Source organism: Penicillium riverlandense (genome assembly GCF_028828495.1).
Source record: "Penicillium riverlandense strain IBT 135883 chromosome Unknown utg000006l_segment0_segment0, whole genome shotgun sequence".
Lineage (NCBI taxonomy): Eukaryota > Fungi > Ascomycota > Eurotiomycetes > Eurotiales > Aspergillaceae > Penicillium > Penicillium riverlandense.
Window position 1 is genome coordinate 2751193 of NW_026643197.1, and position 21332 is coordinate 2772524.

Consider the following 21332-nt stretch of genomic DNA (forward strand, 5'->3'; position numbering starts at 1 on the left):
GTCCCGCGGTCCACTCCCCCGGGTGACATCGCGGGATAGACTTTTGATAGGTGGGTCATCCTGCATGCTCTCCTAACCGAATAGTCCTAGTGCTGGGAACCGCTAAAATGAGAGGTTGCCTAGGGATCCTGAGGATAAGCCCGCTAACGCGGTTGGCGTTTTAGCATGTACGAGAACAGAGAATTCGCAAGACCATTGGACAATGACCCGCTTGAAGGCGGGTACTGTTCAGAATCCTTCAGACGTTGGGCCGTGGTAGCCGACGGAGAGGATCAGTCACCTTCTTAGTTTACCCTATAACTTGTTTGGAGCCAAGTCCTGAGACTCTTCCAGGCCCCTGCCCAGCAATCATCGACTTGTTGTCTTTAACGTCCCCGGAGCCTTGAACCGTCCCGTGGGACCCTAACCCGAAAGTGTCTCATCCCGAAAGGACCAGTCGCTTCCCAAAAGGGGCATGCACAATGTCCAAATTTGGTCCCGTTTGTTTGGTCAGCAAGCCCACTTCCAGATTGGAAAGGACGGGCTAAATCATTGCTTTTGATGGAGCGCACTGGTACCCCGCAACATATTTCCGTAAAACCATGGGCTGCACGCCGCACGTGGGAGTAGTCCACCACCTTATCCCCTGAATACCCCCTGTACCTACCGTCCACGTCCCATTGCAGCCATGCCTAAACAAGAGGTCTATCACCTTCACCCCTCCGGATGGGAAAATGATCCCGAGGAGGAGCGATTCAAGGTCTCAACCCTCGATTACTTGTCGGTGATTACCTACAACAACTATGGCCTGTATTTCCGTCTGGACGATGCAGACAAGCCCCGTGTCGCCGAGATCTTGAAGGCCGGTCTTGAGCGGACTCTAAGCCAAGTAAGGCATCTCTGCGGCACAATTGAGAAGGACGCCGAAGGAGGTCATTCTTTTGTCAAGAAGAAGGACGGCACCGTCCGCTTCTTTGTCCAATGGCTGGACTCCGAAGAGGACAGCAAGGACTATCCGTCCTTCGACGAGCTTGAGAAGGGTCATTTCCGCACTGCTCTGCTAGGCGACCTCAAGAAATGGAGTGTGCCTCCGATGACATACGGAGACAAACCCGAGGCTCACCCGGATAACAGCCCCGTAACGGCGTGCTATAAGGCCAATTTTATCCGCGGCGGACTGATCTTCATCATGCACCATCATCACTATTCCAATGATGTGATGGGGTGGGCAGGCCTCACCCACCAGCTGGCCGAGAACTGCTCTGCAATTATCAACCAGACGCCCTTCCCCTCCTGGGACACCAGCTGCCTAGACCTGTCTCGCTTCACCAAGCCCGAAGTGCCCGATGAATCGAAAGTTGACGGTCCGCTAGCGAGCGCACGTCACGCAGACCATCTCCCGTCTCAGATCCTGCTCTTCCACCTCCCCAAGAGCAAAGCAGCGGCGCTGAAGAAGCTCGCCTCGCCGACGGATGGGTCCTGGATCTCCACGTACGACGCCTTCTCCGCATTCCTATGGCGCACCATTTCGCGTCTGCGCGCCCCCCACTTCAAACCAAACCTTTCAGAACCTTTGTTCTGGGTAGAGGCCATTGATATGCGACGCCGCATGCATAGTCCCAAGGTTGCGCGGCGGCTGCAGCACAACGTTCTAACGGGAGCCCTATCCACAACCGCCCCGGTGGCCCAGCCCACTGCCGGAGACGTGATCTCCGAGTGGCCACTGACCAAGCTCGCCTCTTACGTCCGCCAGATGACCGATAGCGTTACGCAAGAGTCTCTGGACCAGCTTCTGGGCATGGTGGCCATGGTGCGCAACAAAACAGCACTGAACATGCGCATTGACTCGTACCCGCCCATGTCGCTCCTCCAGACGGACCATCGCGACGCGAATATCACCAGCGCCAACTTCGGCTTCGCCACCCCGGCCACTTATCGCCATCTGATCGACAGGTCGATGAATGGTGTGCTCATTATTTACCCGTCTCGCAATCCGTCTCCTGAATCCGACGAGGGTCCGGAGTTCAGTCTCGTTTATGAGAAGGAGCTGTCGCAGGCGCTGATTGAGGATCCGGAATGGTGCGAATACTTTGAATACCGCGGTTTGGAAGCCAAAGGTGCTCCCCAGGAGGCTTATGAGGTATGACAAAAGCAGCAGGTTGTAATTGATGTCAAAGGTATATCGGGTGTAGTCGCCAGGCTACCCTTCCTTTTTAGGCAGACAGCGAGCTCTCTCTTTTTGGTAGCACTGGGCCAACTGCCGTCTTTGAGACTGAAGACTACATTCTTCATACAAGGTAGAGATCGGCATGATATATATATCTGCAATTTAGGAGGATGTTCATGTTCATGTTCATGTTCATGCTCGTGATTTATAACTGTCGTTGAATATCTGTATCCATACATACGTTTGAGTAGTGAGGTCCATGTAGTTGCCCAATTTACTTAGCCCGAATCAGCACTTCACTCGGTTAAAATAGCGGTAGAGGTTGGCTTGGGGGCTGTCGTCAAGGATAATAAAAAGGTCAATCCCGCTCTTCGTTAAAAATGGACCGGGTCGAGGTACATGATCCTCTAAGGGCGGTTGATACCAGTTGTCCATTTCGTTGGATGCGTGGTCATGATTTCAGTTGTTGTTTACGCGTTATTAACAGGGGTGGCCAATAATCAGCCGGGTGTCGCGGATCAAGGGCCTAATTACTTCATCTCGATCGCGATAACTAAATTGATAACTTGCGATAAGCCGAGCTTATTTTCCCTCCGCTCCGCCCCTCTTTCGTCTCCATCTTCCCATCCCCACCACACTACCACTTATTTTTGCATCCGGGGGCGCGCAAAGAGAATAGCCTCGCAGCTCCAAATAGTCACGATGGGGTCGCAGCAAGACCGCGCCGTCATCATCGGCATCTCCGGCCCCTCGTCCAGCGGCAAGACCACCCTCGCGAGACTATTGCAGCGTGTCTTTTGCGGTGTGAGACTGGAGACCAATGGATCCGATGCCAGTCAAGACAGGAATAAAGACGTCACTGCAAATAACGAGGATGCTTCCGCGAAGCGTCTGAATACGTTCATCGTTCACGAAGATGACTTCTACTACCCGGATGATAAGTACGTCTACATCTCCCCTGCTTCTCACACAGTTACCCAACAATCCAATATTTCTTTACTTCCTGGCTATCACTATGACAGAGATTGTCTATCTCTATTTCCCCCAGTTTTTATCTGGCTTTACAACTAAAACTAATTCAAATAGAATCCCATGGACAACCACACCCTCCGGCGCAAAGGTCCAAGACTGGGACACCGCCGACGCAATCGACATCGACTTCCTAGCGCAAGCGCTCGCATACGTGCGTTCCAACGGACACCTCCCTCCACGGCTCCAAAGCAAAGAGGACCAGAACGCTGTCACAGATTCCGGGGTGGACGATGCGGTCATTGCGGAACTGAGAGATGAAGTGGAGAAGAGGATATCATCCAAACTAAAATCAACAACTGCAACCACGGAAAATCATGAACAGGGACAGGGACATAAAGCAAAAACAACAATAGCCTTCCTCGAGGGATTCCTCCTCTTCAGTCCCCCGCACCCATCACAGCCACCATCCCAGCAAAAGGGCGGCAGCGACAAAGCACACACCCTCCACCCAGTCCACTCAAACATCCATCTTCCCCTCTTCCTGCCCTGTTCCTACAACGTCGTCAAGACAAGACGCGAGGGGAGATCGGGATACGTGACGATCGGACCAGGGCCCGAGCCGCCCGCGAACGAAGATCCAACTCTTTCAAGCACCGGTGCAAATACAAACACAGGTTCCGCCGAAGTCTCCGAGACAGACAAAATGCACCAGAACATGGAGTCACGATCGCATATGCCCCTCTCGGCGGTGGGAGGGGCGCAAGGCACCGACGCGGATGCCAATGCCACAGTCCCCAATAACGACAACAAGAAGGGACTCGAAAAGCCGGCAATTGATCTAAACAGCCCCGACGACCGCCCACCACAGAACTTCTGGACCGACCCGCCGGGCTACGTGGATGATGTAGTCTGGCCGCGGTATGTAGAGGATCACGCGTGGTTGCTTCTTCCGGAAGAGGAGTATAGATCTTATATGTCTCAGTCTCAATCTCATGAGACAGAGAAAATGACGACGGCGGAGTTGATTGCACGGGTTGGGGATGGATCTGCCATCAGGACGGATGTTGGGGTTGAGGTTTGCCCCGGTTTGGGGGAATTGCCTATGTCTGACGTTGTGAGGTGGGCTGTGGATAAGGTGCTGGCTTATTACGAGGCGTGATCTGATATGGATGTGATGAAATGCAATACAGAGAGAAAGAAAGTTGGAGATACTGGTAGGAAAATAGAGAAAGAATTACAGCAAGAACTCCATTGAGAAATCACCTCCACCCTCCGAGATAAGAATAGCCACCTAGCAAACCCAGAAACTCACGCATCATGCACAATAACAGGCTCACACCAGCCGAAGAAACGGTCGAATCGATCTCGAAGAGTTAGCGACTCCCCGGGCACAACGAACTTGTGCCAATCTTCCTCAACTAGACCAGCATGCTCAAACTCACCCAGCTGCTCATTTTGCTCCAACACCACTTTTGGAATCTCCACCGTGTTCGTATCAGCCAGTGGCATAGTATCTGCAAGCGCGGTCTCGACGGGGGAAGAGTCATTGGATTTGGGTAGAAAGACGTAGGCGCAAATGGTGAACAACCAACAGACCAAGTTCAGGAACAGCCACCACTTTGCAGACTTCCAGATGCAAGACAGCTCTGGTTCGGTCTGGCCATCAGTGTGTGTCGTGTTGCAAACGGGGCAATCACGGTGCTTGCCCTTCGTTTCTGTTGGTTGAAGTGCAGGACGGTCCACCAGCCCCAAGTGTGCGATAAGGCTCATCTCGGATTTGTTGCCTTCAGTGTTTGCGGTGGCCTTGATGCGAGGCAGCCAGGTCGACAGATTTGTCCGTGACAGTTGGACAGACCACGTCACGACAAACTTCTCCAAGTCGGAGGACCGACAACGGACCTCTAGCGCAGCGAGGCCAAGTTGACGAAAGCTTGGTTCAGCGCTCAGGTCGATGGTCTGGAGTTCGTTCTCAGACGAGGTCAAGTCGCAGGCATACTCACCAGGTGGACCACCATGCACATAGATGACGAAGCTGCACTGATCAGTGCGGAAAATGCGTTGCACCGGTTCGATCGAGCAGATTGCGTTGTACTTGACCAAAGAGACTTCCTTGTTTTCGTCAACAATTTCGGATCGAATCATCTGCTTCACCTTGAAGTCCTTCACATAGCCGTAGTATTCCTTGTCGAAGATCCGCAGGGGCACAACAAGATTCGAGGATGTGGCAAACTGGGCCATTAAACAGCCCTCAACAAATTGAGCTCGCTTGAACGGTGTGGTGCGAAATTCGATTCCCTTGTCGAGTGGCATGCAAAGGACGATGTAGCCATAGTCGCCGGCTCGCAGGCGTGGCAATCCCGGGATCATCAGCGCATTCCAACCCTCCGGCCTTGCTTTCCGGACATGCAACAGGACTTTGATGTGCACTTCATAGATTGCGGGTTTGACCTTGGGTGAGGTTTGCACATAGAATGTACCGTCAATGAGGACAAGTCGTGGTTGGTCGTTAGATCCGTGAGTATCTGGAGAGACATCGAGTTCGCAAAGGAAGTGTCCCACCAGAGGGATACCGTCATTCTCAGATGATGCTCTGTCAGACTCATAGTCTGGAAGCGAGCTACTCTGCTTGGCGGATGAGGTATTGATGTTCACAACCGTCGAAAGCCTCTCGATCTCAGGCCTGAACGTTCCTTTCTTTGCGATCGACGGCAGTCGATCCAAGTTTTTTTTGACAAGAGGAACGCCGCGCTCTTTTGCGAGGGAATCAATTTGCTCGAAGCGTCGAAAATCAACTTCAAGCACGGGTACAGAATCTCGAGGCAGCGGGATATTCTCGGGCTTCACCTCAACGGGCGATTTCAGACTGATCGGACGTGGAAGCCGGCTGTGCCTGTTCGTAGATTTGCTGGGAGATACGATCGACTCCTCCGCCACGAGCTTGTGCTTGTATCCTTCATACTTCCTTTCCGAGTCCGAAATTGAGTCAGGTAGGGAAGCCACCGTCGCACTGCGTTTGCGTGGGTTGTAGGGGCTGCCGGGAATTGTAGGAGCGGCTTGAGGCTCATCATGATCTTTCGCAGTGATCCAGATTCCTCCAGTGTAGATGGGCTCAGGAAGATCGTGATAAGGGTTCTGGTCCTGGTTCTGATCCTGGTCGTGGTTTTGATGGCGGTCCTCATCCTGACCATCGCCTGCATCTTGACAATGCTCCTGACCGTGATCTTGGCCCTGGTCCTGGCCTATGTCATTATCATCGTCATGGTCTTCGTCTTCGTCATAGCCCTCATCCTGAGAACGCTGCTCCAGTTCATGGTCATCCGCCTCACAATCCTGCTCCCGAACCCGTCCACTCATCTCATCCATCCCATGAACAACAACACTCCCCTCCCTCGACCCAACTTCCCCATCCTCCATATTCTCCAACCCCACACTCACCCGATCCAGCACCTCATCAGCAGCTGACATAAAGCGCGCTCCATTGAAACTCACACTCGTACTGGCAGGCGTGGGCGCGGGAGCGGCGGGTGTAGCCGGTGAAGAAGACAGAGGAGGAGAAGCAGGTGTAGCAAGATCGGGCTGTGGCCGTGGAAAGGCGTATGGAGACCTCCGACTTTGGCCCAAACCGTTTTTCTTCCTCTTTTGCGTCTGCAGACCTGGCGTCCCGAGGGATATCTCGCTGTTTTGATCTTGGTTGTTGCTGTAGGTATTGATATTCGCCTCATCCCCTACTTGGTCTTCATCCTCATCATCACTCCCACCCTCACCCTTGAGGAGAATAACCGAATACGCAACACGATCGTAGGCGCGCGTATTCAGTATGGGGAGGAGGGCGGCCATGTTGGGTGTGCACCAGATCTGAACCAGCAAGGCACAAGAGATGAGTCAGAAGTCAGTCAGAGGAAACATATATATGGTAGACTAGACGAGAAGGATACATTGTCGTGTGTATACTTACGTTGACGGCGAATCCCACCTCCACGGCATCGCTAAGGTCGCCAGTCCATTCGCACCAGAGGTCGAGGTTGGTGAGTGGGTTTTCGGGGTTGGACATTGTGTCGTTCATTAGGTGGGTGTGGGCATGAACTTTGGATGAGATAGGATGGGTGCTTGTTGATTTTGGTCAGGATAAGAAGTCAAGAAGAAGGCAGTTGGTCGATAAGGGGAGGAAAGGATTTGGATCGGATGGGAGAAGAGGTTGGGAAGAAGATGAAAAGAAAATGGTGGGAGGGGAGAGAAGGAAAGAGAGAAAGAGAACGAACGAAGGATGGAAGTGAAGAGCAATTCCCAAGAAGGAAGGCACGGTTCTTTTCTTTTCGCCTGAGGCCTACTTACCGTAACAGTGTAATCACAACCAGATATTAGAGAGACAGCACTCCCAAGCAAAAAGAAGTGAACTGTTGCTAGCAGGGGAAAACCAGCGAGTATGTACAAGAAGAAACGAAAAAGAAAATAGGAATAAGAAGAGACACCTTTTCTCTCACTTTTCTCCAGTACCCGACCCAGAAAGAATAATGCCGCCGCCCTCTTTTTTATGTCCTGTTCCTGTGTCCGGCGCCTGTAACAATAAACCCCCGAGAACCCGATTAAACACGAAAGAAGAAGAAGAAGAAGAAGAAGAAACAGAGACAATAACAAGAATACCCTCTATAAGAAAGAAAGAAAAAAAAAGGCCAGGACCATCGAGGTCGGCCTCCGCAAACGAGCGATGGCATAAAAAAAACATCCTCTGTCATCTTATTGAGGAGTCCCGTTGGCAGACCCCGGGTGGTCAAAGGTGTCCGGGGCGCCTTCGTGGGTCATTGGTTGGGAGGGAAGAATCGGCGTGGCTGCTTGGGAGGGCGGATCATAGTACCCTCGCGAGGTATTGCCGTTGGTCCCCTGGGGATAGGTGCGGGTTTGCTGCTGCAGCGGAGGAAGAATGGTGGAGCTAGTAGCGTATCCCGGGCCGGGCCGGTATCCCTGAGCCATCATCGCTCCTGTCGAATCTGGGGTCTGTTTGGGATTGTAAAGCCTTAGCTGGGTCTTTCTCCCAAAACTCACTGGTTTGCAGAGGGGTGCCGTACAGGAGTACCGGGCTGGTTCATGCCCATCAGCTGCCCCACGGTGGCTTGCTGAGAGGTCCGACTTTGCGCGGAGGGATCAGACATCTGCGTCAGGGGGGCTGATGGTTGCAGTCCATAGGGCATCTAGCAAGCGTCAGTAGTTGGTCAAACCAGATAGTAAAACCACGAACCCCGTAATCGGCCACCACCTGTCCGGTCTGGTATGGCTGCATCGGCGCTGGGTATGCTCCCGGCTGTCCGTACATGGTAGGCTGACCATACGCCTCCATTGGACGGCCGTACGTGTCCAGCGGACGAGCCATCCGACTATCTGTTTCAATACCACGCCCATAATCGATGGAGGTCCGATGGCGTTTGGGGGGCGGTGCCGGCGCACCATAATAGTAGTCGCGCGGCGTCGTCTGCGGATACCCTCCTGGAAAGCCAGTCGGAGGCATCTGCACCGATGTGCGATCTGGCGAGCGTGAAGGCAGCGCCTGAGGTGGGTACTCGTTTGGTTGGGGATGAGAGCGTTTCCTGGCGAGTCAGTATGGAACACAGACCTCACAGTAGCCCTGCACACGTACATCATAGTCCTGGGCTCCTTGCGAATCCGTAGTTTGACTCCCTGGTCCGCAAAGGACCGAGAGAGGAAAGTTGACTCCTTCATGCCGGGGAAGCTCTTGGGAGGAGACACTGGCCGCTTGTTTAGCTTCCCAGCTGTTCCAAAACCAAACAGGACGCTTACCGGTAAATCGATCGGAGATGATGGTCTTCAAGTAAGTCACCTCTTGTCTGGCCATGTGTGTTAGTCTCTGGCTCACTAACCCGACCGGAGCAACTCACTTGCGCATCTCGAACAAAGTGAATTTCAGACGGAAATTTCCCTCGATCTTGACCGACAGATCCCCAAAGACAAAGAACCCGCCATCTACGAACAAGTCAGTGAACAGGGACGACAAAAGGCAAGCCAGGACCCGACTGACCACTGTTGTCCACATCCTTCAGCCTATGAAGAGACGACACAAGAGTTCCAGCGAGCGCCGTTGATGGGGCCACGGGCACCGGGGTATCTTCTGTGGCATCGTATAGGCTGCAGCACATGAAATAGTACGGACTTTGCAGGTAGTGCCTGGCACGCGATCAGCTTGAACCTCTAGTCATGAGGCACCATTCAGTACTCACTGCGCCAAGTAGGTACCCTCCTCTCGCACCCGAAGCTGGACGATCGGGGGAGGATCGATGGGCTTGCGCTCTTGGGGGTCTGGTTAGTCTCCTACAAGGCCAACCCCACCTCCGTCGGAGGGGCACAGACGACCGAACGTACCTTTCTCCTTGCCCCCAGCCACGCGCGCCCGGTCGGGCTGCTGGCGGATGGTCAACTCAAAGTCAGAACTGGAGTTGGTTAACATTGTCAGTCGAATCCCTGGACCACTGAGTAAGAGTTGCGACTCTGTCATGCGCCGATCTGCAAGGCGGAGCACACGAACCTCTGGGCTTCACGAGAGAGAGAGGCGTCGGAGAATGTCGATGCACTCATCAAGACGAAGTCGGGGATCAGAGACGATAGAGGATAATCGGGGGTGAGTGAACCACCAGGCACACGAATGGATCCGAGGAACAGCAGAGGGTTTGACAGGGAAATGTGGAAGAGACAGGAATGGGTCCGGCAGTCAGAAGAAAAGGACAGACGGGGTCAGGACCCAGGAGCGAGACAGAGCGAGTCACAATGTCGTCTTGCGATAGTGGTAGGTGGGGGGGGGGGGGAAACCAGGCAGTAGTTGAGTGGGCCGACTAGATGATGGTACCATGGGCAGGAAAGAGATGAAAACGGGAAGAGGAAGAGAAGGACTGGTGGTGTCGTCAGAACGCAAGCGGAAAGAGCCAGCCGAGAGCGGAAGAAGGTCGTGTTTGTAGATGATGAGATGAGATGATGGTTGTGGGCAGAATTCTCCCGCCCACGGAACCAACTAACGGTGGAGCGCCCGACCGTTGAATAATACTGGAGGGTGGGTGGATGATGCGCACATTCAACCTTAGCTAACCGCGAGGCGCGTCTAAGCATCCCAGTGGAGAGATAAGCATGGAGATCCGATCGTGAGCCGCACTAGAGAGTCGGCATTAGTCTGCTGCACGCTCTGGTCTCTCGCTCTTCCACATTCCCAGGATGTTCCCGCCATCATGTCCCTCCGCGCTCTCCCACTTATGTCATCCCGAGTCCAGCGCTGAGTGACGGTGTCCCCCCCACACCCCAACCTTGGAACTTGAAACTCTCCTTGCGCAAACAAACAGACACGAAAGGAACCCTCACTCACGATTTCTGGCCGGTCTTCACGATCCCCAAAACACACACGGACTCCCGCGCGTACACGAAAACGCAAGTCGCGAAGCCACTAGCGACCGCAGCAAACGAGTTTACTCGAATGCGATCACGCACCGGCTTTCCTTTCCCTTCACCCCCGTGGCGCCACAAGCACCCTGGAGAATCGACCGAGGATGGGGCAGGCAGCAAACCAAGACCGTGCGCGCGGATCGAGCTCGTTGTCGCTATCGCGACACTGAGCGGCGAGGACAGGGATGCCGATTCATATTGATGGTGGTGAATGATGAGATGAAGTGGAAGTGAAGAGGGGAGAAGACCAGAAGAGAAAATAAAGAAGCGACGTGTGGGGTGACCCAAATGCAGAGAGAGCTGCAGTGACAGGGTTGATCCAAGTCGATGGGTCACATTATTAGCTGCGTTCGCTGCACTTTAACAGCCTGATGGGGCGGGCGTTTGCAGATCGGTTCGTCGGGGAAAGGACCGGTTCTACGCCCCAGTCCGTGCTGAGGTGAGTGCCATGTATGGTACTTTTGACCTCGTTGCGGTTCAGAGGGACAGCCCACGACATGTGACGGGGAAGTGATCCTATCCAATCCATCCATCGGACCGGGCGACGATCATCATGCAAGGGTGGTTGTTAATCGACAGGGCTGGCTGATAATGATGCCCCCAGATCTGGCGGTACAGTGCGGCGACATGGTCGGGAATGCGATGCTCGAGGCTTATACTAATGTGGACCAACGGGGTGACTGCCGCCTGAGGGGAGACCGTCAATAAGGACCATGGTCCATGCTGCGGCCGCCCACGGACATCCCGCGTGCCGGCCCAGGGCTGTAGATCGAGCTCATCCGCCCGGGATTCGACTCCGGGGCTATTGGAGGGAGTGTTGGTTAGGGCTGCTCGGGGAAAGGTTCGGACAGGCGGAGTAGGAGTAGCGTAAGGGGAAAAGGAAAATCAAATCAACAGATGATCCCAAGCAGGATCGAAAGGATGAAGACAAGAAGGTTGGGGGATGTAGAGACCTGAGAAGAGTAAACGTAGTGTAGAGAGGGAAGGAAAAAGAAAAGGAAGGGAAAAAAAAAAAAAAGAAAAAAAGAAAATCCCACTTGACTCGTTTCCCCCTCTGAAAAGACTACGTGGGTTAGTTAGTTCGTGGTGGTTGGTGGGGGCAACAGGGGAAAAAAGAGGACCAGACAGACTAGACAGACGCATGATGAACTGTTCATTTTCCTAGTTCCAATTTACTCGTCTAGCCACGTCAGGGGCTTGTTACATTCAGTGTTGGGACTCTGGCACAGAGCCTTATAATATTTATTATTGTGCCTCCGGCAGGTATACTATGCTGTTGTAAATCAAGACAGCAGGCCAACCGCGGTTCCGCTTGGAACCAGGCGACGCTATGTTTATGCTTAACATGCCCATTCCATGGTTGTCCGTCGCGCTGACAGCTTCTTCCCGCTGGCCCTGGCGTCGCCGATCCCGCCGATCGGGGTGTTTTGGGTGTGGGCTTTTTTTTTCTCCTAGGTTAAGAATTATTTGTATCTTCAAGATAATTAAGATAGGTTACCTGACTATTATTGTTAATAAAAGTACTATGTACTTGGTTCTGAGTATTCCCAGCTGCATACACGTTCATTATTCTCATCGTGAATTCTCCGACGCACACAGACCACCACCACCCTCTCGCAATCGAACAGATCACATCCCACCGAACTCAGGGTTCATCGACTCCTGCAGGTCGCCCCATCTGGGCAACCGTACTTTTTGGCGAGATATGTAAAGCTTGACGCCGCTGCTCACTGACTATGATCAATCCGGTACTTCGGCAGAAGGTTAGTTAAGAGGCCCCACGTGATTCTAGACACAGACCACTAAGTACATAATTCGTCTTCCAACAGCAGTCGATCCTTACTATTTGCATCTGTATGATGTCGACTAAGGTGTGTGCAGAATATATCCGGTACAGCTAGGCCAAAAGGTGCCCGGCAAGGACCCAACATATTTCAGTTCTGAGCGGTACTTTTCGCAGTTGTCATTGGTTTCTAGGCATATGTATAAAGGTGTAATATAATCTAGATAGGGCCAATCTGATCGGCACGAGGAGCTTAGGGAAGGCCAGACTGGTGAGAGGAAAGGAAGGAAGTGGATGTGTATTGACTAAGTGATCTCCCAAAGCGGAAAGGCTGTCTTTATCAGGACTGCGGCCGATGACACCTCAGGCACCAACCCCATCGCAATCAGTTATTCGAAAGGATGCACAGTCCGTAGCGTTTGCAGCTCGATTATTATTGGGCTACTGCTATAATTAATTTTGGGATTTGGAGCTCTTATTTTACCTCTCAGAACCTGAACCAAGTACTCAATCAACGAGTTGAAGAAGAACACCAGGACCCTGGGGGTCGTCTCACGAGCCGAGAAACAGTCAATGGAGCTGTATGGAGACATTATGCGAGACCAACTGTGCGTAGGAATCTGAAACCTGTCAGAGACCTGAAGGATCAGTTATAGGGTGAACTTCAGGAAATCCTAGACGGCCCAGACGAGCTGATGAAACGGCCCCTTTTTTACGTTCGTATACAATACGTAGCATTGCCCTTAGTGTCGCCCCAGGTCCTGTCGCGTGTGAGGGCTCCCCAGCCCAACTAACGCTTATACCTACTCTAACGTCCACTCTCAACCTTGCACCGTGGTAGGAATTGGCCGCGACTGCTTCCTCGCGTGTATTAGGTTTATGGCGGATAATCGTTTAGAAGCTCGTTAGATTATAATTATCTCTCAAGATAGTCGTTAGTTATTTGCTTTAAAATTAAAATAACAGCAGAAGTACAAAGCTATGTATCATAATACGCTTGATCGCTATAGGTGGCTCGCCTACCTCGTTTACTTATAGGATTGGCCTTTTAAAGCTCACAGAGAGATGGAACTCACGTTGGCCTCCGGAGGCCGTTGATTATAGCCCTCTATGATGAAAATATGAGGGCCACGAAAGGGTGGGTACAATGAAAGACCACGTCTGGCGTGGCTCAGAATCCACAAGCAACGAGTTGGCGGATATATACGTGCTGATCGTGTGTCAAAAATCCATCCCGTCACGTGTGGTCGGTCCACTTTCAACGTGGCTTTCTGAAACCTGGCCCCCGATCTGATGCCGTACCGTACACAAGCGCCAAACGTCGATTTACATATTGGCTCTTGTTTTCATTGCATTTCTATCGGACAGGGATTACACATGTAAGCGTTCTGTTTCACAGGTAAATAGTAGATAGAGGAATCTATTAGGAGCATTGAAAACTCAGAGCCTCTTGTAGTAAGAAGAAGCTAAGCTTCGGGCACGGAGCTGCGTATGTAGGTGGATGCAGTACCCCGAATGATTCAGTCAGAAAGGTGAAATCGGTGTGTTTAGTTCCACTAGTTACGGAGTACAGAGTAGTTACTCAGGCAGCTTGTGAGCATGCCGGATGATCACTACGCCCTGAAGGATTTTAGTATGTATCATTTTTATAGCCCCTGAGGCCCCTTATTATTAGTCGAGGCAAGTAGTCTTAGTGGAGTGAATTCCCATGGACTAGCCGACTCTTTGTGACGCTCGACCTGTTCAAACTCGCTATTATCCCAGCCCTTCTTAAAACTTTTCAAACTGATACTTAGAATTCGTTTTTCACTTGCCGGACCCTCGTTTATCTCTAGGGGTGGCTTTTTCCTTTTGTGCCCCAACCACCAAAATGGCCGCCAGAATGGTCCGGATCGGTCGCCTTATCTCACGTCGGTGGACGAAGACTATTGTCCTAGTGTCAATTGTGCTTTCGTTGTTTGTATCATCTGGTTATTTTGCGAAGCATCAAAGGCTCGATCCGGGTCAACTTCAACTTGGAGATGAGCACCTTATTCTCGAAACTCGCGACCAATACAATGGCCAACGATTGACATGGAAAGATGCTGAAGCCCAGGGCAAACAATTGTACTGTGCAATGACTGCCGCACCGCAAGACACAGCTGGGTGCTTCAAAACCGGGACAAAGATACAGAGCACTAGTGAATTTACTCAGTATGGGGATTTGGCTAAATGGGGTTGGGTTGAAAAGAAATCTTCTTCAGAGGTTGATGATTGTGGCTTTGGCGGATTCAATGACTTCGGTGACCCAGAGGCCCTAGATATTACCAAGAATCTCGAGCCAGTCTTTCAATATTTGGAGGTCAATCTAGCCGCCGTCGATGTCTACACCGAGAAAATTGAGTGGGTACAATCGAATACTGTGACGATAGAAGGTGTGACGTACGGTGTAAGTGTTCAAAACCAAGCAAGCAAAGAATCCACAAAGTATCTCTTCAAACGTTGACACGTTCTTAGGCAACCAACGGACTTTATGCAAACCTCTTCAATGTACAAAGTGGTTTCATCATTGCGGACGTCATTGAGAGTCCTGCATTCCGCTCCAGTACTAGTTCTCACCCGGTTGAGCATTTAGTCAAGCTTGAGAAATGGTCGGATGTCACGTTTCTACAATGGAAAAAGTCATGCGTCGAGAAAAAGAAGCCAGTCACCGACTTGAAATACGTGATACAAAATTCTATCACCAACGTTGACACGGTGGCTATTCTACGGGAAGCCCTTGGAAAACCAAACGATTTCGATGGATGGGGGGACTACAGAGACAAATCCAAATTCAAAACGTTCGACGCTACTTCCAATGCCGCTGCATTCGATGCTTTGCTTAGAACCCCTAACGTTCGAGGGACTGCTTATATGCTTATCCAACACAAGGATGCTTTCGGAGGGTCATGGAAAGTCTCTAGCATTACACTTTTCGGCCAAGTGAATGGCAACTGGAAACCAGGACTTATTATAGAAGTTGAGCCTGTTCACTAAAAATGGCCCTAATGCCATCAAGTATTATATATCCTATTTGCCTAATGGTGTGGTTGAGAAACGAGACATGGTCAAAAGTTTGGTCAAAAAGATTATCCGGCATTTCGGATCAATCGTTCTACATTCGCCCTAGCATCGTTAAGCTCCTACCAAGCTACTCAATATATGTATCTGGGCTAGAAAGTAGGTCTTTCTGCTGTGAAACCATAAGATCGGGATCCTGTTATTAGCCGATACCACCGTCCATAGTCTTAAACGGAGATGTCAACGATGGTCTTGAGCGCGTGAAATGTAAGAGTGTTTTAGATGGGAGGGTTCCATCACCCACTGGCCTTACATGATTTTACCACACAGCTAATGGGCGCTCATATTGCCGCAGGTCTGAAAACCAAAGCAATGTGTTCTTGAACGTTACTGTTCGTCAGGACCTTCGCAAAGACTAAGTTACCTGAACAGGTTATTTGTGATTAAGATGCGTAAAAACCCGTGCCCCGAAGCACAACAATAATTTAGGAGAAATGAGATTCCTTAGGACAAATTTTTAGGTCTCGTAATGAGTGGCGTGACCTGAAATGTCAATCTCCTTACAGTTCCCTGCCGCATCGCCACGGTCGCTACCATCAAAGCATTCTGCAGCGATTTCGATATCTGTTTGGGATAAATGGTTTTTTCGTATGACGGACACAGCGGCTGCAGAAAGGCAAAAATTTTCCAAGGTTAGCAAACCAGGGCCCTCTTATGAACCTATCATGTGGCCGTTGTACACGAGGCCAGGGTGAGATAATGTAAGGACATACCTTTATCTCGAGCCACAATTATCCCAGGGTTACCCTCAAAATACCGATCGATGTCTTCCAGTGACCTTCCAGTCGTCTCTGGATAGAAGAGGTAGGTGACGGGGATGAACGAAAAGCAGATAATGGCCCAGATGATCCAAAAACGCCAGCTTAGATTCTGGATGCCGATAGGCGTGATTTGAACAACCATATAGTTCTATGACGGGAGGCAAATGCGACCCATTTAATTAGCAACAAAACGATATGTTTGAGAGACAAGAAAAACAAACATACAACGATCCACTGTATCGCAGCAGCAAGAGAAGTGCCCTTGGTGCGCATTTCGAGAGCGTTTATCTCCGCTGCGTAGACCCTGTTCCCACGATTAGTTTTCAGCGGATGCATTTCGACCTTGAGAGGATGATTCGGCTGACCAAGTAACACCAAGAATACCCATCCCAAAAGATGCGAAGAAGATGAAGAAGAAAGCGACGGCTACGATACTCAGATTGTAGGTATCTCCAATTCCTTTGTCGGAGAGAGCGAGAACTATCGCAATGACCACCCAACAAACACAGCAAGCGGCTGAGGATGATATCATAACTTTCCGACGACCAAAACGTTCGATGGTAAAGAAAGCGGCACATGCAAAGAAAAGATAGTCCATGCTGGCTGCTGCTGCGAGAAGACGGGAGAGGAGCTCATCAAAGTTCAAGGCGTTTTCGAAGATGTATGACATGTAGTAACTGGTAATTCTCTGGTGTCAGCAACATGATCTCTGATACTTGAAGACAAATTGACGAATCATAAAACTAGAGAGAAATACATACGAAGTGAGGTTGATGCCAGATAACTGATTCATGGCCTGTATGCCAATGCCGAGCATCATTCGTCGAAGAACACCGGCCGGCCCTGAACGAATGTCCGCGTTAGCAATGTGACAAATATATCTGCATGCAGCAACTGCGGTCATGAGTACCTTTTCCGGTCAGCAATTGAGCCCACGAGTAAGTGTTCATTTGCTCAGTATCCAAGACGTTTCTAATGTCCTCAAACTGAGCCTTGACTGATGGCGAATCTGGATTGGCGCCATTCCCCTCTAAAGCAGCGAGAACTTCCAGTGTTTCCGCTTGCTTTCCCTGGCGGAGAAGCAATCGCGGGGAGTCTGGTAAAAACGGACACATCAAGCAGATCAGTAAGGAGAAGAAGACTTGGAAGGCGAGAGGAAATCTCCAGGCCACGCTGCCTTTCGCAAAAGAAAATCCTAATGTGAGCCAATTGGAAATGACAAAGCCGGTAATACAGTTCGCCTTTGAACGACGTTCCGCCACTTAAAGTCAGCTTCAATATTGAGATGATGGGAGCTGGACAAAGGGAGGGAGAGGGTAAGAAACTACCATTTGCACTATGATCAGCTTTCCGCGGCTGGAAACCTTGCTAGTTTCCGCCTGCCACACAGATGCGGTTGCGGTATTCATTCCTGTTCCTATTCCTGCTATGATTCTTCCCACGATCATTTGAGGGACAGTAAAGGAAGACGATTGGATTATCGCGCCGACTGCAAGGATAATGCTGCCCAGAGTAAGCTGCCGAGGCCGGCCAATGATGTCCCCTGACCACATGGTACTCAGCGAGCCCACGAAAGCGCCGATTGTGTAGAGCGACGCCATCGTACTGAGGAGGTCTGATGAGGGGTTGCCAAAGGTTTCGAGAAAGTTTTTATTGATGATAACATTGCCGAAAACGCCCTACACGAAAAGAAAGTCCCACGTTAGAACAGCCAGTCCAATCCTTTCCTCTCCCAAGCGCGGAAAATAGATCAAGAATATGTAGAGTTGAGCACACACCTGATCGTAACCGTAGAAAACCAACACCGTCGAAGCTGCGGCCGATATCCACACAGTTAAAGGATGGCCGGAGCCACCCAAATACTTTCGGGTCATTGATAAAGATCCTCGAATTTAGATGTGCCTGATGTCTTTCGCCGAAGGGGAAGATGGCTAGGGGCAGTCGTTGGCGCAGCTTAGGAACAATACCCGACGGGAGTGATCAGCATAAATACTCTCCTCCCCAATGTGCATGGGGCGGCCGGGGTAAACTCAACCACCTGAACAGCCGGGGTATTTCAGATGCGGGGAACTTCATCGCCATGAGAAGGAAGTTTTCTGGCTCTAGCTCTCCGGTCATTTAGTCGGCTTCCGGTGGATGCCATGGCGTGTGTCCGTGTGTGGGTATCAGCCGTGACCCACTTTGTTCCACCGGAAGTTCGTAGAAAGTAAACGCCGACTCCGCCGATGATCTAGTTCCAGGCTGCATGAGCCTGTTATTGCTCATTAAGTGCGACTCTACCGGAAGCTTCATGCCATCCGTCCACCTTTGGATCCACTGTACCAATCAAATGTCGTTTTGAAATTATTTTATCGCTAAGACGTGGATGCTCTTTGGCGACGATGGTATGTTACCATTAATTATATATAAAATGAAGGACATGTCATTATTCATTGATTACCGTGCAATTTCTTCCCTACTTCATTGGACCCTTTCACTTCTGTTGTTTGAGCAGGCCGAGCTCCACGTGGCTTTCGATATCATACCTTCTTTGTGGTGATACAAATTGCAATGCCATCCAGGCCTCCCATGGAGCGTTGTGTCGCCATTATTGGAGCAGGCATTCTAGGACGACGAATAGGATGCGTTTTTGTAGCAGCCGGCTACAGAGTGCACATCCAGGACTTGTCCTCGGAAACGTTGGAGAGCGCCCTGAAATTTATTGATGCGAACAAATTGGACTTTGCGGCCATGCGAAAGGCGAACTGTAATGGCCATCCGGACAGTATCGACATTATTTGGGGACAAGTTGAGAAACCCGGAAATCCAACAGAGGAGGGAAATGGAGAGGAACCCGATTACACCGAGTTCACCAGTGGTATTCCTAATCACCCATCATTCGGCTCCTGCAATGTTTTCACAGATATTGCGTCGGCTGTCTCAAACGCCTGGCTAGTTATTGAGGCGGTTCCTGAGAAATTGGAACTCAAGGAACAGATTTTTGCCGACTTGGATGCAATGACACCTCCGGATTGCATCCTCGGGTCTAATAGCTCGTCATTCAGGTCGAGCTTGATGACTACCTACGTTTCGCCTGCTCGTCGAAAGCGCATGCTCAACATTCACTTTACTATGCCTCCTAAGATCAACATAGTTGAATTGATGACAAATGGCGAGACGGATGCTCAGGTGTTGAAATATATCAAAAGCATATTGGGCAGGTGTGGTATGTTGACAGTGATAGCTCAGTGTGAATCAACAGGGTAAGTGTTTTGTTTTATGTGCCATAATTTATTGATACTAACCCTGGTCTCTAGATTCATATTCAACCGTCTTTGGGCTGCAATCAAACGTGAAATCATGCATATGCTCTCCGAAGGCGTGAGTGATCCGAATGAGATCGATGGCCTTTGGGAGCATTTTTTCAAAAATGGCCCGCTACCCTGCCAATTGATGGATGAAGTCGGATTGGACACAGTCGCCTTCATTGAGGACAATTATGTGAAGGAGCGAGGTCTTAACAGTGCTCTAACGGTAGATTGGCTACGAAAGGAATACATTGCGAAAGGGAAGCTGGGCCGGAAAAGTGTGAAAGGCGGACTGTATCAGCCTTAAGAAGATTATTCCCCTTACTTGATGAGATTTAGCAGAATAGAATAAGCATATGCGACACTATACATTCGGGCCTACATTCGTCTCGAATGGGCAAATGCAGTATTTGGCTTGGAGATTCCCCATAAAATAGGGGGATGAATGAGCATGGAGTGAGAGTGTGGGTACGCTTTCCGCAGTTCTTTCGAACCATCAGGTTTTTTATAAGAAGAATATTCTCAGACGACCTTCAATCGGATAAATCCTGTTCCTGCCCCAAATTTCCATCCAACTGAAGAGTTGAAGAGTTTGCAGGTCACCTCCTGTACAGCAACCGCCGGAGACAGAAAGCTCCAGTTGATAGCGCAGGAGTGAGTTAGATTACGCAGTATTGGCCCGACTGATGGTTGAGACGAGCCTGAGTAACTCCCTGAGATTGACTGAACAAATATCTCTCAATATTGGCTTAATTTACAAACTGATTGGCTTCTATCTCGTATTGAGCACAGTCCCGTGTTAAGTGATGATGGGGCGCTGGCCGCTAATATCGTCTGCTCCCTTAGCAGTGACTTTGCCAGCCCCCAGGATTTCGATTGGTTCAATGTTCGCCAGTTTCTCCGTGATGTGATGCAAAGTAGGCAGCAATTGAAAGCCGTGAGAGCTGAATTTCAGTGTCGCGCTGAGAGAGAAGAGCTGTGTTTCTATCTGACTTGATCCGGCCGGAGCGCCAGGAGTCACGGTTGGATATTCAACGTCGGCCTCTCCCGGGTTGCCGGTGCGCGGGATGTACTTGTAGTGCAATATATTTTCAGTTTTGAGGTGAGAAAGCAACGTCGGATCTGAAGGGACGTCTTGCGAAAGGCTGTTAATGGCAACCTCGCCAAAGACGGTTCCTTCCCAGCCCATCAGCAAAGAGAAGTTTTGATCATTCTCTTTTTCGTCCAAAGATGAAAATAGCTTGGCATATCCCAACTCTTCTCTGCCGCTGATGATCGGATCCGGGCGATTTTCGAACATAACGCTCAGGTACTTCCCACTCACGACTTCGTCGCGCCCATGGCACACAACGTTGTGTATATAGAGACCGCAAAGACTGTAACCTCGTCCAGCAAGCCATGGTAGATTTTCTAACCGAGTGAACGAAATAGAAGCGGTTGCCAAACCCGGGCTGTCTTTGCTCGGCTCAATTTGGAAGCAAGCCGAGGGTAGGAGATCCTGCAATTGGTTCGTGGGCGCAAGAAATACAACAGTGTAGGTCGTGGATTTAGCGTTGTTCCATCCACTGACTTTCTCTCCCTGGACCGTTTGCCTGGGACCTGGACACGGGCCAAATCCGAGAGGCATGCGGTGGAAAGCTTGCGACGGAGCCATTGGTTGGCACGGTACTTCAAGAATTGAGAGGCAACAGGAGGAATGTATTCTAGACCCCGGAAAAATACGACATCAGAAAGGACAGTCGTTAAGTCTTATGTGTCTTTGCCATCCATGTTTAGGACACATCTTATTCCAGGACGGAGCTGTAATTTCTTCGGTTGGAGTCCCGGTCGGAGCAGCTGTTACCGAGACG

General features: G+C 50.7%; 8 protein-coding genes across 8 annotated transcripts; 4 read left to right on the top strand and 4 right to left on the bottom strand.

Moving 5' to 3' along the window:
• Positions 1 to 667: 667 nt before the first annotated feature.
• Positions 668 to 2125, top strand: N7474_007314 (Transferase; the record flags this gene model as incomplete). The annotated part of the gene is made up of 1 exon (XM_057198724.1): positions 668 to 2125. One exon carries the CDS (start codon positions 668 to 670, stop codon positions 2123 to 2125), a length of 1458 nt encoding a protein of 485 aa, XP_057052164.1.
• Positions 2126 to 2848: 723 nt separating this feature from the next.
• Positions 2849 to 4277, top strand: N7474_007315 (ribosylnicotinamide kinase; the record flags this gene model as incomplete). Its single annotated transcript, XM_057198725.1, has 2 exons — positions 2849 to 3087; positions 3233 to 4277. 2 exons carry the CDS (start codon positions 2849 to 2851, stop codon positions 4275 to 4277), a joined length of 1284 nt encoding a protein of 427 aa, XP_057052165.1.
• A 149-nt stretch (positions 4278 to 4426) lies between these two features.
• N7474_007316 (uncharacterized protein) lies at positions 4427 to 6955 on the bottom strand (the record flags this gene model as incomplete). Its single annotated transcript, XM_057198726.1, has 1 exon — positions 4427 to 6955. One exon carries the CDS (start codon positions 6953 to 6955, stop codon positions 4427 to 4429), a length of 2529 nt encoding a protein of 842 aa, XP_057052166.1.
• An 897-nt stretch (positions 6956 to 7852) lies between these two features.
• Positions 7853 to 9700, bottom strand: vosA (the record flags this gene model as incomplete). Its single annotated transcript, XM_057198727.1, has 10 exons — positions 7853 to 8110; positions 8182 to 8304; positions 8352 to 8697; positions 8748 to 8856; positions 8909 to 8955; positions 9007 to 9091; positions 9147 to 9292; positions 9346 to 9415; positions 9488 to 9555; positions 9651 to 9700. The coding sequence occupies 10 exons, from the start codon at positions 9698 to 9700 to the stop codon at positions 7853 to 7855; spliced, it is 1302 nt and encodes a 433-aa protein (XP_057052167.1).
• Positions 9701 to 14205: 4505 nt separating this feature from the next.
• N7474_007318 (uncharacterized protein) lies at positions 14206 to 15350 on the top strand (the record flags this gene model as incomplete). The annotated part of the gene is made up of 2 exons (XM_057198728.1): positions 14206 to 14763; positions 14832 to 15350. The coding sequence occupies 2 exons, from the start codon at positions 14206 to 14208 to the stop codon at positions 15348 to 15350; spliced, it is 1077 nt and encodes a 358-aa protein (XP_057052168.1).
• Positions 15351 to 15891: 541 nt separating this feature from the next.
• On the bottom strand, positions 15892 to 18069 carry N7474_007319 (MFS sugar transporter; the record flags this gene model as incomplete). The annotated part of the gene is made up of 8 exons (XM_057198729.1): positions 15892 to 15998; positions 16148 to 16343; positions 16421 to 16499; positions 16561 to 16872; positions 16957 to 17038; positions 17106 to 17436; positions 17524 to 17874; positions 17974 to 18069. The coding sequence occupies 8 exons, from the start codon at positions 18067 to 18069 to the stop codon at positions 15892 to 15894; spliced, it is 1554 nt and encodes a 517-aa protein (XP_057052169.1).
• A 676-nt stretch (positions 18070 to 18745) lies between these two features.
• N7474_007320 (3-hydroxyacyl-CoA dehydrogenase family protein) lies at positions 18746 to 19789 on the top strand (the record flags this gene model as incomplete). Its single annotated transcript, XM_057198730.1, has 2 exons — positions 18746 to 19437; positions 19492 to 19789. The coding sequence occupies 2 exons, from the start codon at positions 18746 to 18748 to the stop codon at positions 19787 to 19789; spliced, it is 990 nt and encodes a 329-aa protein (XP_057052170.1).
• A 492-nt stretch (positions 19790 to 20281) lies between these two features.
• Positions 20282 to 21136, bottom strand: N7474_007321 (FAD binding domain-containing protein; the record flags this gene model as incomplete). The annotated part of the gene is made up of 1 exon (XM_057198731.1): positions 20282 to 21136. The coding sequence occupies one exon, from the start codon at positions 21134 to 21136 to the stop codon at positions 20282 to 20284; it is 855 nt and encodes a 284-aa protein (XP_057052171.1).
• Between the last annotated feature and the right edge of the window lie 196 nt (positions 21137 to 21332).